This window comes from Gallus gallus, chromosome 14, assembly GCF_016699485.2.
Source record: "Gallus gallus isolate bGalGal1 chromosome 14, bGalGal1.mat.broiler.GRCg7b, whole genome shotgun sequence".
NCBI lineage: Eukaryota > Metazoa > Chordata > Aves > Galliformes > Phasianidae > Gallus > Gallus gallus.
The window spans coordinates 12,443,711-12,456,447 of NC_052545.1; the positions used below are offsets into that span (position 1 = coordinate 12,443,711).

A 12,737-nucleotide genomic window follows, 5' to 3' on the forward strand; every position below is an offset into this window, starting at 1 on the left:
AAAAAAAAGCTGGGAAGGAATCACATTTATTTGCCTGTATTAAGACCAATAAGTATCACTGAAGCTTTTTCTGAATATGAAGTATCTGCTTGGGAGAAACACGTGGTGCATTCAGGGGAACATTTCCTAGACTGCCTCTTAAAGGCAAGCCTTGGTCTTTTTATCTAATGAAGTCATTACACAGCAGTTCTTGCACAAGAAGATGGGGGAGCAAAAGTGATGTGACTCCCAGGGAAGAAAACTACCCCAAATTCCTGAAAATTCACAAGACATGGCAAAAAGTGTTGCTTGAAAGTCTTCATGCCATCACACATGCCACAGCAACACCTGATAGAGAAGGAAGGTCACAGGCCCTCTATGGTTACCCATTTCCCCTTCCCCTGCAGCCCTCCCTCCAAGGCCAGGCCCACAGCCCCCCTTGGCAGACCCCAACACATCCCCCTGCCCTCCCTCCCCCTGCAGTCTCCTTACCTTTGGGCCACACATTCCTGGCGTCCTGTGCAGCTCGTCTCTCTCCAGGTCACCAATCCACCATTCATCAGCCAGTGCAGAGGATGTTCCCTCCCAGTCCACCTCTCTGTGCTGCAGGGCACCTGTCACAAATGCTCCTCCTCCAGTTTTTTGCTGAGGTTTTGATCAGCACAGGCACAGAGTGCAGAGCTCCTCCTGCTCTCAACCAGACCCAACGTTTCTGCTTAGAAGCATCCCTAAAAGTCCCTCAGAAGACATTATTTATAGCTTAGCATTATTTCCTTCCAAATTGTTTATTGTCTATAAAGCAAATAAAACCAAGGCAGTGCTGTATCAAATAATAAAAAAGTATGTTCCAAATACATAAATAAACATTCAGAAATCAAGCTTTTTCTTTTTTTAATTATTGTGTCTGTTTTGCTGAGTGAGACTCTGCAGACTCAGAACTGTCAGAACAGAGAAAAATCCAAAGGTGTTGTAAAAGTTAATAAATAAGATGACTATTTAGTGTCCAAGACTTCCCCAAGAGTCCCAGACAGTTTCCAACCAAAGACTGGTCCAGTTTGGAAATGAGACAGATCCATAAAGAGGGTTCAGATCAGGTTATGAGAACTGCTTGAGAGATCCAGTGGTCACTATAACACTGTCTTATTAAAAATGTCATTGTAGCTTGATTACGTCCCCAGCAGTGATGAGGTAAAACAGTGCTCAGAAAATGGAGCTGGTAATGTCTTTAGCACCAATCTCAGCATGCAAGTGAACAAATGCAACTGAACATTCAAACCCTAATGGCTTCTACACAACATCTGGTGTCACAGAGCACTCTGGGGAGCCACCACAAATTGACCAGAAAAACACCTGCACTGTTCTGCAGCCACTTATGAAACACACATGGGTTATTCCACTCAGTGTTGGAACATGAAGGGTGAAGACCTTGGCAAGTACCACTGGAGGAAGCAGCCATCTCAGAAGCACCAACAAGAAGAGAGGCTGGGGATCTAAAACCTACTAAAGTGGAAAGACAAGAGAATGCAAAGGATGAAAATCAGGGAACGTAAAAAGGCTCTTAAAGAGGAGACTGTGCAGCTCAGAGGAGGGCTGAGAACAGGAGCTCAGTTCAGATCCATTCTCCAGCATGTCATCTGGACAGCAGGCCACAAGGAGGAGCAGTGCACCCACTGATCACACCACCTTCGCCAGCACCAGCTTGGAATAGGCTTTCCACCTTAGGAGGAAGGCCTCCATGTAGGAAATTTTCAGGATAGAGGAGTGGGATCCATTCAGTATCGTTTCCTCTTTTTTCTGCTCCCCTTCCTCTTCTGTTCCTTCTCTTTCCGGGCTCCAGCTGTGGTAAAGGTGATGCACTGAGCATCTAAGAAGTCCAGCAGCTTTGCCTTGGAAATCTTAATGCCATTCAGTTTCAACTCTGCGTGCAGGTCAGCCAGCTCAATAGGCTCATAGAAGAGAATCCTGTCGTACAGGGCTGGGTTTGAGCGGATGTAGCACCTCACTGCCTCCAGTTTTTCTTCTTCCCGAGCTGCTGCCTGGGATGCTGGAAGTTCTTCTTCCTCCTCTTCAGATGCAAACGCACCAGTCTCCAACTCCTTCACAAAAGAACTAAAAAGAAGGCCAAGTAGACCCAAAATCAAAGAACAAGCCATGAGGGACAGAACCAGAGCTCCCTAAGTAGCTGGTGGCCAGCCCTTGTGACAACCATCTGTAGGATCATAGATTGATACCAGTACACACACTGAGTGAAGAACAAGGCACATGTTCTACAAACTTTCCCATTTCAGCCATTAGAGCTCCAGTCCTGCTCGCTGAGGCCTGGAACTGGCTGGCATTCCTTGCTCCTAACCAACAGCACCCATTGCTGCTATACTGTGGCTTTCTCTGCCAAATACCGCTGTGCTCTCCTTTCCCTATGCCAGATGCAGCTCTCAGCCAATGCCTGTTGGTCTGACGAGTAGTGACTGGGCATGCCAGATGTGGGCCTTGCCTACACGTGGCCTCAGCCACAAGCTTTTGTGCTCTGGGAATAGCTCATTGGGGTTTAGATCAAACAGCCCAAAGTTCATTTCTTTTAAAGGAGGGTGCTGACCTTCAGATAACAGACCCAAGGAGGCGGCAGGGCTCCTGTAGACCACACAGACACCCATCTCTTAGCCATGTTCCTAGCTCATCTCTGTCTTGCACCTTTGACTATTTTGTTCAGTATTTTATTCCCTTACCTCTGTGAACCGAAAGAGATGTCACTTCCATCCCCTGAAGTAGCTGCAGACTCCTGAGATGCGGAGAGCATTGGTTCCTCACCATCAGCTCCCAGAGACCATCCCTCTGGAGATACAGCTGACCTTTTCTGCTCTTTGTCTCCTTCTGGATGATGCTCCATTTCATTTCTCTGCTTGGGTGCTGCACAGCCTTTTTCAGAGGGTCCGACAAGGTCATCCTCACTCCTCCCTACAGGGAGCACTGAGGAACCTGTTGCAACCTGCTTCCTTTTGCTCGCAGCCTTCGAGGCTCTGGGACGCTTTCCACCTGTAGTCTGGGCTGCCTTTGACTGCCTACAGTGTTTGGGAGGGGACTTCTTCTGGGGAGGCTGGGAGGATGGGACTTCATCCTCAAAGTCAGAGTCCACGTCCCGGTGAGTATACTGGAATATCTCTTTCAGTTTCAACACCATCTGGCGTTTTGGGAGAGCACGGACTCCAAATCTGAAAGAAAAAAGTAGGAACTTAAGCTAAGGTAATGCTGTACTGTTATAGCTCAGGAAGGTGCTCATGCCAGGAACTCCACTGGTGAGCTGGAAGAGCTTCACCAAGGTTTCTCTTTCATCCCGGTTGCTTTCTTTCACGCTACTTGCTCACAAGTTTATGCTCAAAGAGGTGTTCTCATGGAGGTAACGCCAACCTTTTCAACTCATCCTTCAGTTGTGGTGTCTCCATCATGGAGTAAGCTGGCATTGGAGTCACTGGAGTCCTGGGAGAATTGTTGTTCTCTTGACAGGCAGGTTCTGCAGCAGAATGAAATCACCACTATCAGACTTAGCACTTATAATAGCCAATATTTTCCATTCTTAGTGGCAGATATTCTAATATAATTATAATAATTAAGCAGCAGTACAACCTCTTTTACTTACTACTCACCTGCATACTGGATGGAACAGCTGACACTTTCTTTCTAGACTGGGACACTTGCTTTTTGTGGAATTTAAAATGGAAAATGGTTTACATCCAGATGTAAGTCAGGTCTGACTACAGAGGCCACTCAGGGCTTTCTAAGAACGGGCAGCTCTTGCAAGGCAGGGGAAAAAAGTGTTTACTGAATTCCATGGAGCAGTTCTTTTCCCATAAAGGAAATTGCATGGGAGACTTGATGAAGAAAAAACTGAGCAAGTCAAGCTTCTGGGGTCCTGAGTTAGATATTGATTTGACGTATCAGTAGATTTGCTGACATTGTGAAGAGCAGTCAGTTTCACAGGTCATGCTCTCAGCACTGGTTAAACTACTCGCTTAGTACAGCACAGTATTTTAATTAGATACTAGGAAATCATTTACTGGTCTTAGATGGAAGGAACCATACAAGTGCAACACATGTAAAATACTACTATCTTTAAGTTATTGAGACCAGAAAGGTTATATTAGCATTCTGTGCACTGTCAGGCTTTCAAGAAGGCTGAACTCCTGTGGATCCCAAGGCATAGTGGTTGCAAAGATGGAAAGACTGTGGCTCTCAGTCTTATGTGTGCCATGCTGACCTCTTGCTGTGCCATGCACTCAGGATATCTGCCAGCACTCAGAGATCTATTACAAGGCCCCAGAAACAGCAAATAGAAGGCAACGGAAGTCAAGACAATCATGCATCAGCAGAGTTCTGCAGAAAAGCATGCATGAAGCAAATCCATGAGCAGGGATCAGTGCTCAGCCCAACTAGCCTCAATACAAGGAAACCCACTGCACCTGTGCTAGTGAGCTGCATCTTGTTGCTTACCAGATGTCCTCATGTAAGCGCAAGCATCACTTCTTGAATGCATGAAAAGCAGAAGACTGTACAGAACACCGAATACTACAGTGAATACACATCCATCAGCATGCAAGCTGAAGACTGTTTGTTTGTTTTGATTTGGTTAATGGTTGGTTGGTTTTTTTTCCTTTCTTTTTTCCTCCAGGTACCCGTAGGTTCTGCAATGAGTACTGACATTATCAAAGAACCAGCAAGAATGAAACACAAGCAGGTGTGCTCCAGTAACCTCATATTTAGATACATGCTCCCCAACAACAGAAGATGACTGTATCTTCTCTGTGTCCAGCCCTGACAGCTGCTATCAGGCAGCCAAAATCCCTACCAGCACATCACGTGAACAAGAGGTGGAATGACTTTAAATGAAAACAATTTAACCTACTGCAGTGAAGCTAGTATCAATGCAAGCTCTCACCAGGAGTCTTAACAGGATCTTCACGTGCTGCTGCTGATACCCTCTGTGACAGAGGAAGCACCTCTGGAAATTCATCTTCCTCCTCTTCTCCATCCCAGTTATCCCAGAGTCTGGAGTTAAGGTAACTCAGTCTACTACCCACTGATGTACATGCCTCAATGGGACTCTTTTCAAGACGGAGCAAAGATGTTCTTCTGCCAACAGGAGTTCCTTGAACAGGAGTGCTGCCCTTAATTTCCCACGCTTGGTCTGGGCTGTCCCACTGGTCATGCACAAAGTCAGTTTTGGGGCTGCTGGCAGCTCTGGTGTTTGCATGGCCATCCTGTCTGGAGTCCTGGCTGTTACCTCTGACTGGTGACAGACACTTAGCATGCCAGCAGTCATCAGCAGGAATTGCAGGCTCGTCAGCAAGCAAGACACTACTGCTCAAAGATGCTATGCTTGTTTCCTTCTCCCCCTCGCTGTCCTGTATCTCAACCACGCTGACATTTGATTTATCTTCTATTGACTTCCCATGGCAAGGAGGCACAAGTTTGGACAAAAATGAGGTATTAGCACTTTTGCTTTTCGAGTTGCTGTGGGCAAGGGAGAGAACTGGATCCACTGAAGAAAGTGGTGTGGGTTTCTCAGGAACTGATCCTGCTCCTGGGCTGCTGGAAGGACTTCTTTCACTGACACAGTTCTCCACAGGCAAATGTTCGTCTGACAATGCTGCTTTATGAACTCCTATTACATTTCTATCCATTTCATGGTTACTAATATCAGCTGCTAGGTTTTTTGTACTGACTTTAGATTCCGGACTCTTGGAAGAGTTAATACTTGTGACATGCGTCTGTGTTGAGGAACTTCTGCTTTTGGTCAGAACTGGTGTGTCTGGCACTAGCCAGGAGCTGTCTGTACCTGAAGACACTTCATGACAGAGTGTTTTTTCAGGGCTCAGGTTTGGGCTTTGCTCACCCTCTGTACAAGCATCTACGTGGCTACTGAGAGGCAATTCAGTGGACATCTTTACATCATTACTTACATGCACCTTATCTGTAATGACATTTGAGACCTGCAGTGATCTCTGCTCTGTCTTAGTGACTGATGTGTTATGTTCAGGCTTCGGTATCTCAGGACCATGTCCTATATTTATACCTTTCAGTTGCCCAGGGATTTCTACATCCTTCAGAACAGAGCCTGACTCCAGTGACTTCTTGTCTTCTAACTCCATTTCATCATCAGAAGATAAAACAATAACATCACCCTTCTTGCTCCCCTGAGCTGCAGGATCCTGAGTTCTGATAACTGGTGCTGACAACACTGGGACGTGCTTGTTTAAATCAGTGTTGGGAAGCCCTGGTGGAGATGCAGCATCCAGCTCACTGGCCTTCTGAAAATGAATTTCAACAGGTGGGAGTGATTTTTTCTTTTGTTTTGGTGTTGACACATGTTCTCTCTCAAGCTTTCTGTCTGATTTGGGAGACAAAGGTGAAGATCCAACAGCAGGAAAAAGAGGCACAAAAGCTTTGGAAGAAGGACTCCCATAAGAACCATTTTTATGTGGAGAAAAGTCTTTCTGTATTTCGCTGTACAGATGAAATTCATTAACATCAGCATGCTTTTCACCAAGAGCCTTTTCTGATACTTTACTAACTTCTTTTGTTGGGGAAGGCTCACAGTAATCTCCCTGAGTTGCAGAAAATAAGTGTTCATAACTGCCATTTATATTAGTATCAGTGGTGAAGCTAAGAACCTCTTTTTCACAGCGATCTTCCCCTTTTACATCATGTGAGACTTGAGATGACCTGGAGTCCTTTCCACCTTCACATCTCTTTATAGTCTCTCCTTCATCTGTGGTGGCACCACGGGATGCTACATCCCTCTTCTGAGGTTCTCTGTGGTTAGGCACAGAAGTGATCTGTGTAGCATTCACGCTTCTGCATCTATTTATATTCTGCATTCCCTCTTTTTCTGCAGATAAGTCACATCTAGATATTTCCACATCGTTGTTATCCCTCAGATCCTTGAAGTTACTGCTTACTGAAGAAGATACAGATCTCTTTACCTCTTCCTCCTCAGTTTGCTGGTTCATATCTTGGGCTGCCTCAGTGTCACTGCACATGCTGCAGTCAGTTCCTTCACTCGGTGTTGTTTTTCCTTGAACCATCCTTCTTTGAGTTGCAGCAAACTCATAGATTTCTTCCAGCTCCTGTTCACCCACCGCATTGTCATCTTCCTTCTGGCACTCCTGGTTGAGGACAGCTGCTTCTTCCTCATCCTCACCCACCCACACAGACTTCAAGAGGTCTTGGAAGTTCTCTGCTCTGTCCTCGCAATCTTTGTCATCTGTCACAGAGATCAGATCACTTTCTGAATCCACTCCAGAAGACACCTGACTCTCTCCAGTGTTATTTTCACACTTTGCCATCAGCTCCCTCACACCAAACCTGCAAGGATATAATATTAATGTTAATACCTTCCCCTTTCAGTATTTCTCCGCCTGGTCACTCCTGTGAGCCTTGTGAAGGATCTGCATGAGGATGTTGGTTTCCTAACATATATAAGCTCCAGTGTACTCCTGACATCCAGAATTCTTTTTTCCAGGTGTCACCCACATGAAAGCATCAGATTCACTCTTGCTTTTAAAAAAAAAAAAAAAAACAAAAAAAACTTTTAGAAGTCTGACATGAAACAGCTACACCACTACACTAAAACCCCTTTGACAATTGCATTGGTGAAATCCTCATGGCATGGCAGACAAGGCACCCCTGTGCTCACACACAGGCAAGACCCAGCCATCAGTGTCTCAGCTGTTCCTATTTCAGACTGTTTACCTAGTGCACATCTAGGTTCATAACTGACAAAATACATTAGTGTTCTGTGCACCCAATACACTCTGAAGTGTTCCGTTTACACGTGTATAGAGTGTAATGTTTTAAGAATCACACGTGCTAGGCATGCTTATCATCACTGACAACATCAGCTGTCAATACAGAGCCTGAGACAAAACTCTTGGAAAAGGTGTGATAGATAGACACTGAAAAAGGAAATCTCACAAAGACACAACCTGAAGAGAGACTCGTGGAAAAGATGAGGGCAATGATGCTATAAAGCAGAGGACTATGGAATTTTAAGGCACTAAATCTACAAGAGAAGACTCCAAGTCGTGGGGTCTGTGTAGGGTCTGTTTGTGGGCTGAAAGCGAGAAGAGATCCAAAACAAACTCATGATACAAACCTGGCAGCCAGAGCCCCCACCTGGGGCACCACCTCAGCAGGGATGTCAGCATCAGCAGCATAAAGGTACCGCAGGAATGCACGGGCTGCCTCTCCTGTCACATCGCTCAGCAGCACACGGCGTATCTGCGCGTTCCCATCCTCCTCCACTAAGAACCCTTCACTGTGAACCTGAAGTAAGAGGAAAACAAGAAAAGTTGCTGGTAGAGTATCAACGCTATTCATATTTGTGTCAGCTTATTCCTTTCATTCACCAAAGGCTCAGCCTAGGACCAGGAGCTGATCCTGAAATGACCAGTTATGAAGAGCTTCATATGGAACAAGTTCTTTCCTTCCTGACTCTACAGCTGTTGGACTGGATAAAGTTTGACTACTCATTGTTTTAGCTACACATGCAAAATATGGTCTTGAGTTCTCCAGTCTGCCTCGGAATCCAGGTACTGCCCAGAGCACAGCTTCCAGAATTATCCACACCTCCTTACAGGAGAGCTTCCTCTCATCTGCATTAACTGTTCTGAATTTACCTACGCTCGATACATGGACAAATCTCTAGTTCTCCTGGGGTCGTGCAGGAAAAGAGACACCAAATAAATACTGTGTCACTGAACTGGACCACTATCTGTGTGGGTCCAATATGATCTCAAGTTTTGCTGAGAACATTTCTGCAGTTTAGTAAGGTTTCACTTCCTTTGCAGTGCAATCATGCAGTGTGCTACCTGAACCTCTCCTCAAAGTCAGGGGGCATCCTGCAGCAGAAAACATGAGCTCCAAAGTCAACTGTGATTAATTACTTTCTCACTGTCACCCAAGAGCTTCAACAAATAAGAGCCTCTATACAGAAAATAAATGTGAAACACTGCTCTGCAAATGTGGGGCCTGCTGGGAACCAACCCTCTGCAGGAATAAAATATACAGAGTGTGGGTCAGTCTCACCACTGTACTCATGCAAACGATTCCTGCCCATGAAAACAGTTGATGGGAATGGTGAAACCAAATGGAGTTGCAGGGAAATAATAAGAAAGCCTGGCTAATGCACTGCTTATTTTTTTTTAAATCCTTTGATTTGTGGACACGGGCACATTTGGTAGTGGCTATGAAGATCCCTTAATAAATTTCACATTAAGACTGAGAACTGGGGAACTAATCAACCCAAAATATTTCTGAGGACACAGGAACTATGCACTACCCCTGTAAAAAGCACAGTTCAGAGCAGCTACTTCCAAAGCAACTGTGAAAATGACAGAACCTCTGGGTAGGTTATTTTCAAGTACTGCCCAGAAATTTTTTCAACCCATACTCAACCTTCCCAGCCTGGGTACAAGGCAGGAGATACTGAGATGGAGAAGATAGTCTGCACTGGTATTAACATAACAACCAAAGGCACAGAGCACCTTGAGGTTTTCTGCATTGCTCATGGGCAGAATGTAAGTAAGGATCCTTGCCTCTTCATCGTTTCTCCAGATAATGTACAACATTTTCCATTGGTTTCTCAGGATTCTGCCTTCCTAAGATGAGGGAATCTGCCTGCATGTCCACAGGCAGGACCTGCAGCACTGACTGTAGGTGTGGGTAGCCTGGGCTTTACTAAAGCAGAATAGGAAAGCGTATCAGCAGTACTTACAGTCTGAATGGCCTGCGGACACCGTGCATACAACACAAACATGTGAGCATAAAGGACTTCCCCAGAGTCCACCTGGAACTGGACGTCACTTAAGTGGGGGTTGTTGACCATCGCACTGAAATCTTCAGCCAGTGACCTCAGGGAGGACTGCAACACAGAATGAACACAAAGATAAGTCATATCCCAGCTGTCACACACCTCCCTGACAAATGAGAGAACTACCCAGCCTGTCAGTATTGCTGTACTGCAGGCCCCATTCTGGATGTGCTGGCATTGCCTTCTCCAGATAACCAGCAGCATTATCAACCTAAGTAAAATAAGCAGACAAGCCTGTAAGATGTTTTTGGGTTTGTTTTCCTCCTCCTTTCTACTTCCTCACAGTCTGGCAATTGTGAAGAAATGGCAGTGGTGCTGTATGCTACTTGCTCTGCCTCGCATTACAGCACATTATCACCACCAGATTTTTGCCAAACCATTTCCTGATGCGGTTTAGCCACTGCCTCCTGTTGGCCTCTTGATCTGCTGCCTTCCACCACATTTTAGGAAACTGTAGTTTTCACTTGGATGGACTCAAGCTCAGTTCATTGTAATTAAAATAAGAGGAAAGAGGATGACTCAGCGATGGGGTAATGAACCTTTCTCCTCTCATTCATTGCCTGGCAGTGACAGCTAAGAAGAGCAGCTCTGCAGCAAGGGGCTCACATGCAATAAAACTAATGTAGTTACCCAGCACAAAGGAATTTACACGCGTGTTACACAAACTCCTCTTGAAAATTCCACTGAACCCCCCCCCCCCCCCCGGTTTCTATTACAGTTCCAGAACACCTTGATGGAAGTTTGGGGAGGGCTTGTTGCCTGAGCTACCCGTGACTGCGAATGGCAATGGCAACATGAGGCCTGGGGCATGCTGCCAAAGGCAGAAACAATATATATGGCTGATATGCATGGTTTCTGCTCTGGAGCTGCTCCCAGTACAAACTCACTCAGGTCCCTCAAGGCAATGTTGTGCCTCTGGAGGTGGCCACTGCTTCAGAAAAGCAGGAAATAACTTCAGCTCGCAGTTAAGAGAATGAGCAAGTGAAAACCAATTCATACACAACACACTAGTCACTGACCTTGTGCTTTGTAAGCCTACTGCAGAGTCAAAGAAATGCAAGTCTTACTCTAGAGAACATCTGCATGAGATGCAGTTCCACCTGGAACAACACAGCTCTTTATATTATTAGCAGGTTTCCACACTGGACTGTGGAAACCCAACCTTTCTACTTGCTCCAGCATGTGTTTGCAGGCAGCCAGTAATAATTAGCAGTGAAACAGCAGCACACAGCACAGCACTTCTTCCAGGCCTTCGTAGGTGGGCTAGAGAAGGCTGTGTGTGTTGTGGGAGTGGTGTGGACTGATCTCCAAGAGGAAGATAGGAAGCTCAGTCTGGAAATTAATCTCATGTTTCTTGCATTCTTATTCTTGGCAGGTAGATACCTGCAAGACAGCCCCTCAAGAAGCCAGCAAACACTGATCCCGATGCTGTGCGCCAGGCAGCCAGCCCAGGACAGCCTTCCTGCTGATGTTAAAATTACAAATCAAGAATGGGGAAATTAAATAAGGCTAAAAACCTCCTGGCTGCGCCATTCTGCGTGCAAAGTAAACAGGCTGGTGTAAAAACAGCTCCAGCAGGTATGTGCTCCTGTCAGAGAACACACCAAAGCACTCTCTCCTGCTGAAGCCAACCAGAGTGGATTCTACAGATGTCACAGGGGTTTTAAGCGTGGGTCAGGGAGATGTGTTACTAATGCAGTGGATCCATCAGCCCTATATGGTTACCACTGTTGTGTTCATATAAAGCACAAATCTCTCCCACTGTCAACTGAACTCTTCATTTGCTCAGGAATCATGGAATTAAACTCAATCTGAACAGTCAATCATTGCATTAGTGCTGGGAACTGAGTTTCAGCCACAGGATCAGAACAGTCCTTGTATTGCTAAAGGCATTTGTTTTAATGCATGCAGAGGCTTATGAAACAGCATGTTTTATTTGCTATGGATTTTTTAATACCTCCAAAGAACATCTAGCCTTTCTGCAACAAGTAGCTGGGATGCTCACATTTAGTACTGATTCCCCCCTCAAAGATTTGTCTTCTTTTAGAAACGTATTAATTCTACAGGCACAACAAAAAAATGTCTTCTCAAGGCACCAAAATTCAGCTGGCACCAATTTCTATTCCCTTTCATGGCACAATTAGTTATTATCAAACCAAAGATGGTAAGTTTCATGAGATGACCCTGGAGATGAGTTAGGGCTTTTTCTTTTTAAAGACGAACTTGAATTGAAGAAAACTGACTCTACATCTCCAGGATGTATACAGGAGAGGGACATCCAGGCTAAATGTGATCTACAGAACACCAGTGTCTTCATACAGAATTGGAACTTTTGCTGCTAATGTGAGCAACTAAGAAGCGCTCACCGTCCATGGGTTGCACAGTATCTCATCTATCAGGCTTCTATGTCTAATAATTCAGTGTAAGCCAGCCCTTGCAATGATTCTCTCTTCCATTGGTAAGCGTGATGTGGAGGGGAAGGTGACAGGAGAGGAACAGCTCCATTCAGAACCCCACAGAGTCACTGGTATGTGAGCCTGGATGAACCAGGCAACCTCCTCTTTCCCAGGCTCCAGCTAACATGCTCTGAGAAAGCTTGGGAATTAAAGCAGAGTACCACCAACAGCAGTGTAGCTACAGCCCTGGTTCCAAGCCCAAATTCTTTTCAAGCTATAACATAATGGTTTAGCCTGATTCTCTTTATATAAACAATGCAGAGATTGCCTTTATGTTACCTGTGATTTTAAGTCATCTTTCTTGTTAGGTCGGACAAGAAGAATTCGCAGCCCTGCCTGTAGGTATCAAAGAAATACCGTGTGTGTTGATCTCACCTGTGCCACGATCATTCCTGAGCGACTGAACCTTAAGTACCTCTGTTTCTATAGAAGGGAATGGG

General features: G+C 45.4%; 1 protein-coding gene across 5 annotated transcripts in view; it reads right to left on the reverse strand.

Annotated features, from left to right (window-relative positions):
- Positions 1-748: 748 nt before the first annotated feature.
- Positions 749-12,737, reverse strand: part of SLX4 (SLX4 structure-specific endonuclease subunit homolog) — a 28,011-nt gene continuing 16,022 nt past the window's right edge. For all 5 annotated transcript variants that reach the window (XM_040647711.2, XM_015294632.4, XM_004945379.5 and 2 more), the window contains 6 exons: positions 9,746-9,892; positions 8,126-8,295; positions 4,907-7,335; positions 3,382-3,484; positions 2,703-3,185; positions 749-2,088 (listed from right to left, as the gene is read on the reverse strand). In XM_040647711.2, coding sequence (XP_040503645.1) covers positions 1,752-2,088; positions 2,703-3,185; positions 3,382-3,484; positions 4,907-7,335; positions 8,126-8,295; positions 9,746-9,892 — 3,669 coding nt within the window. In that variant the 3' untranslated portion in view covers positions 749-1,751. The remainder of the gene's footprint in view (positions 2,089-2,702; positions 3,186-3,381; positions 3,485-4,906; positions 7,336-8,125; positions 8,296-9,745; positions 9,893-12,737) is intronic.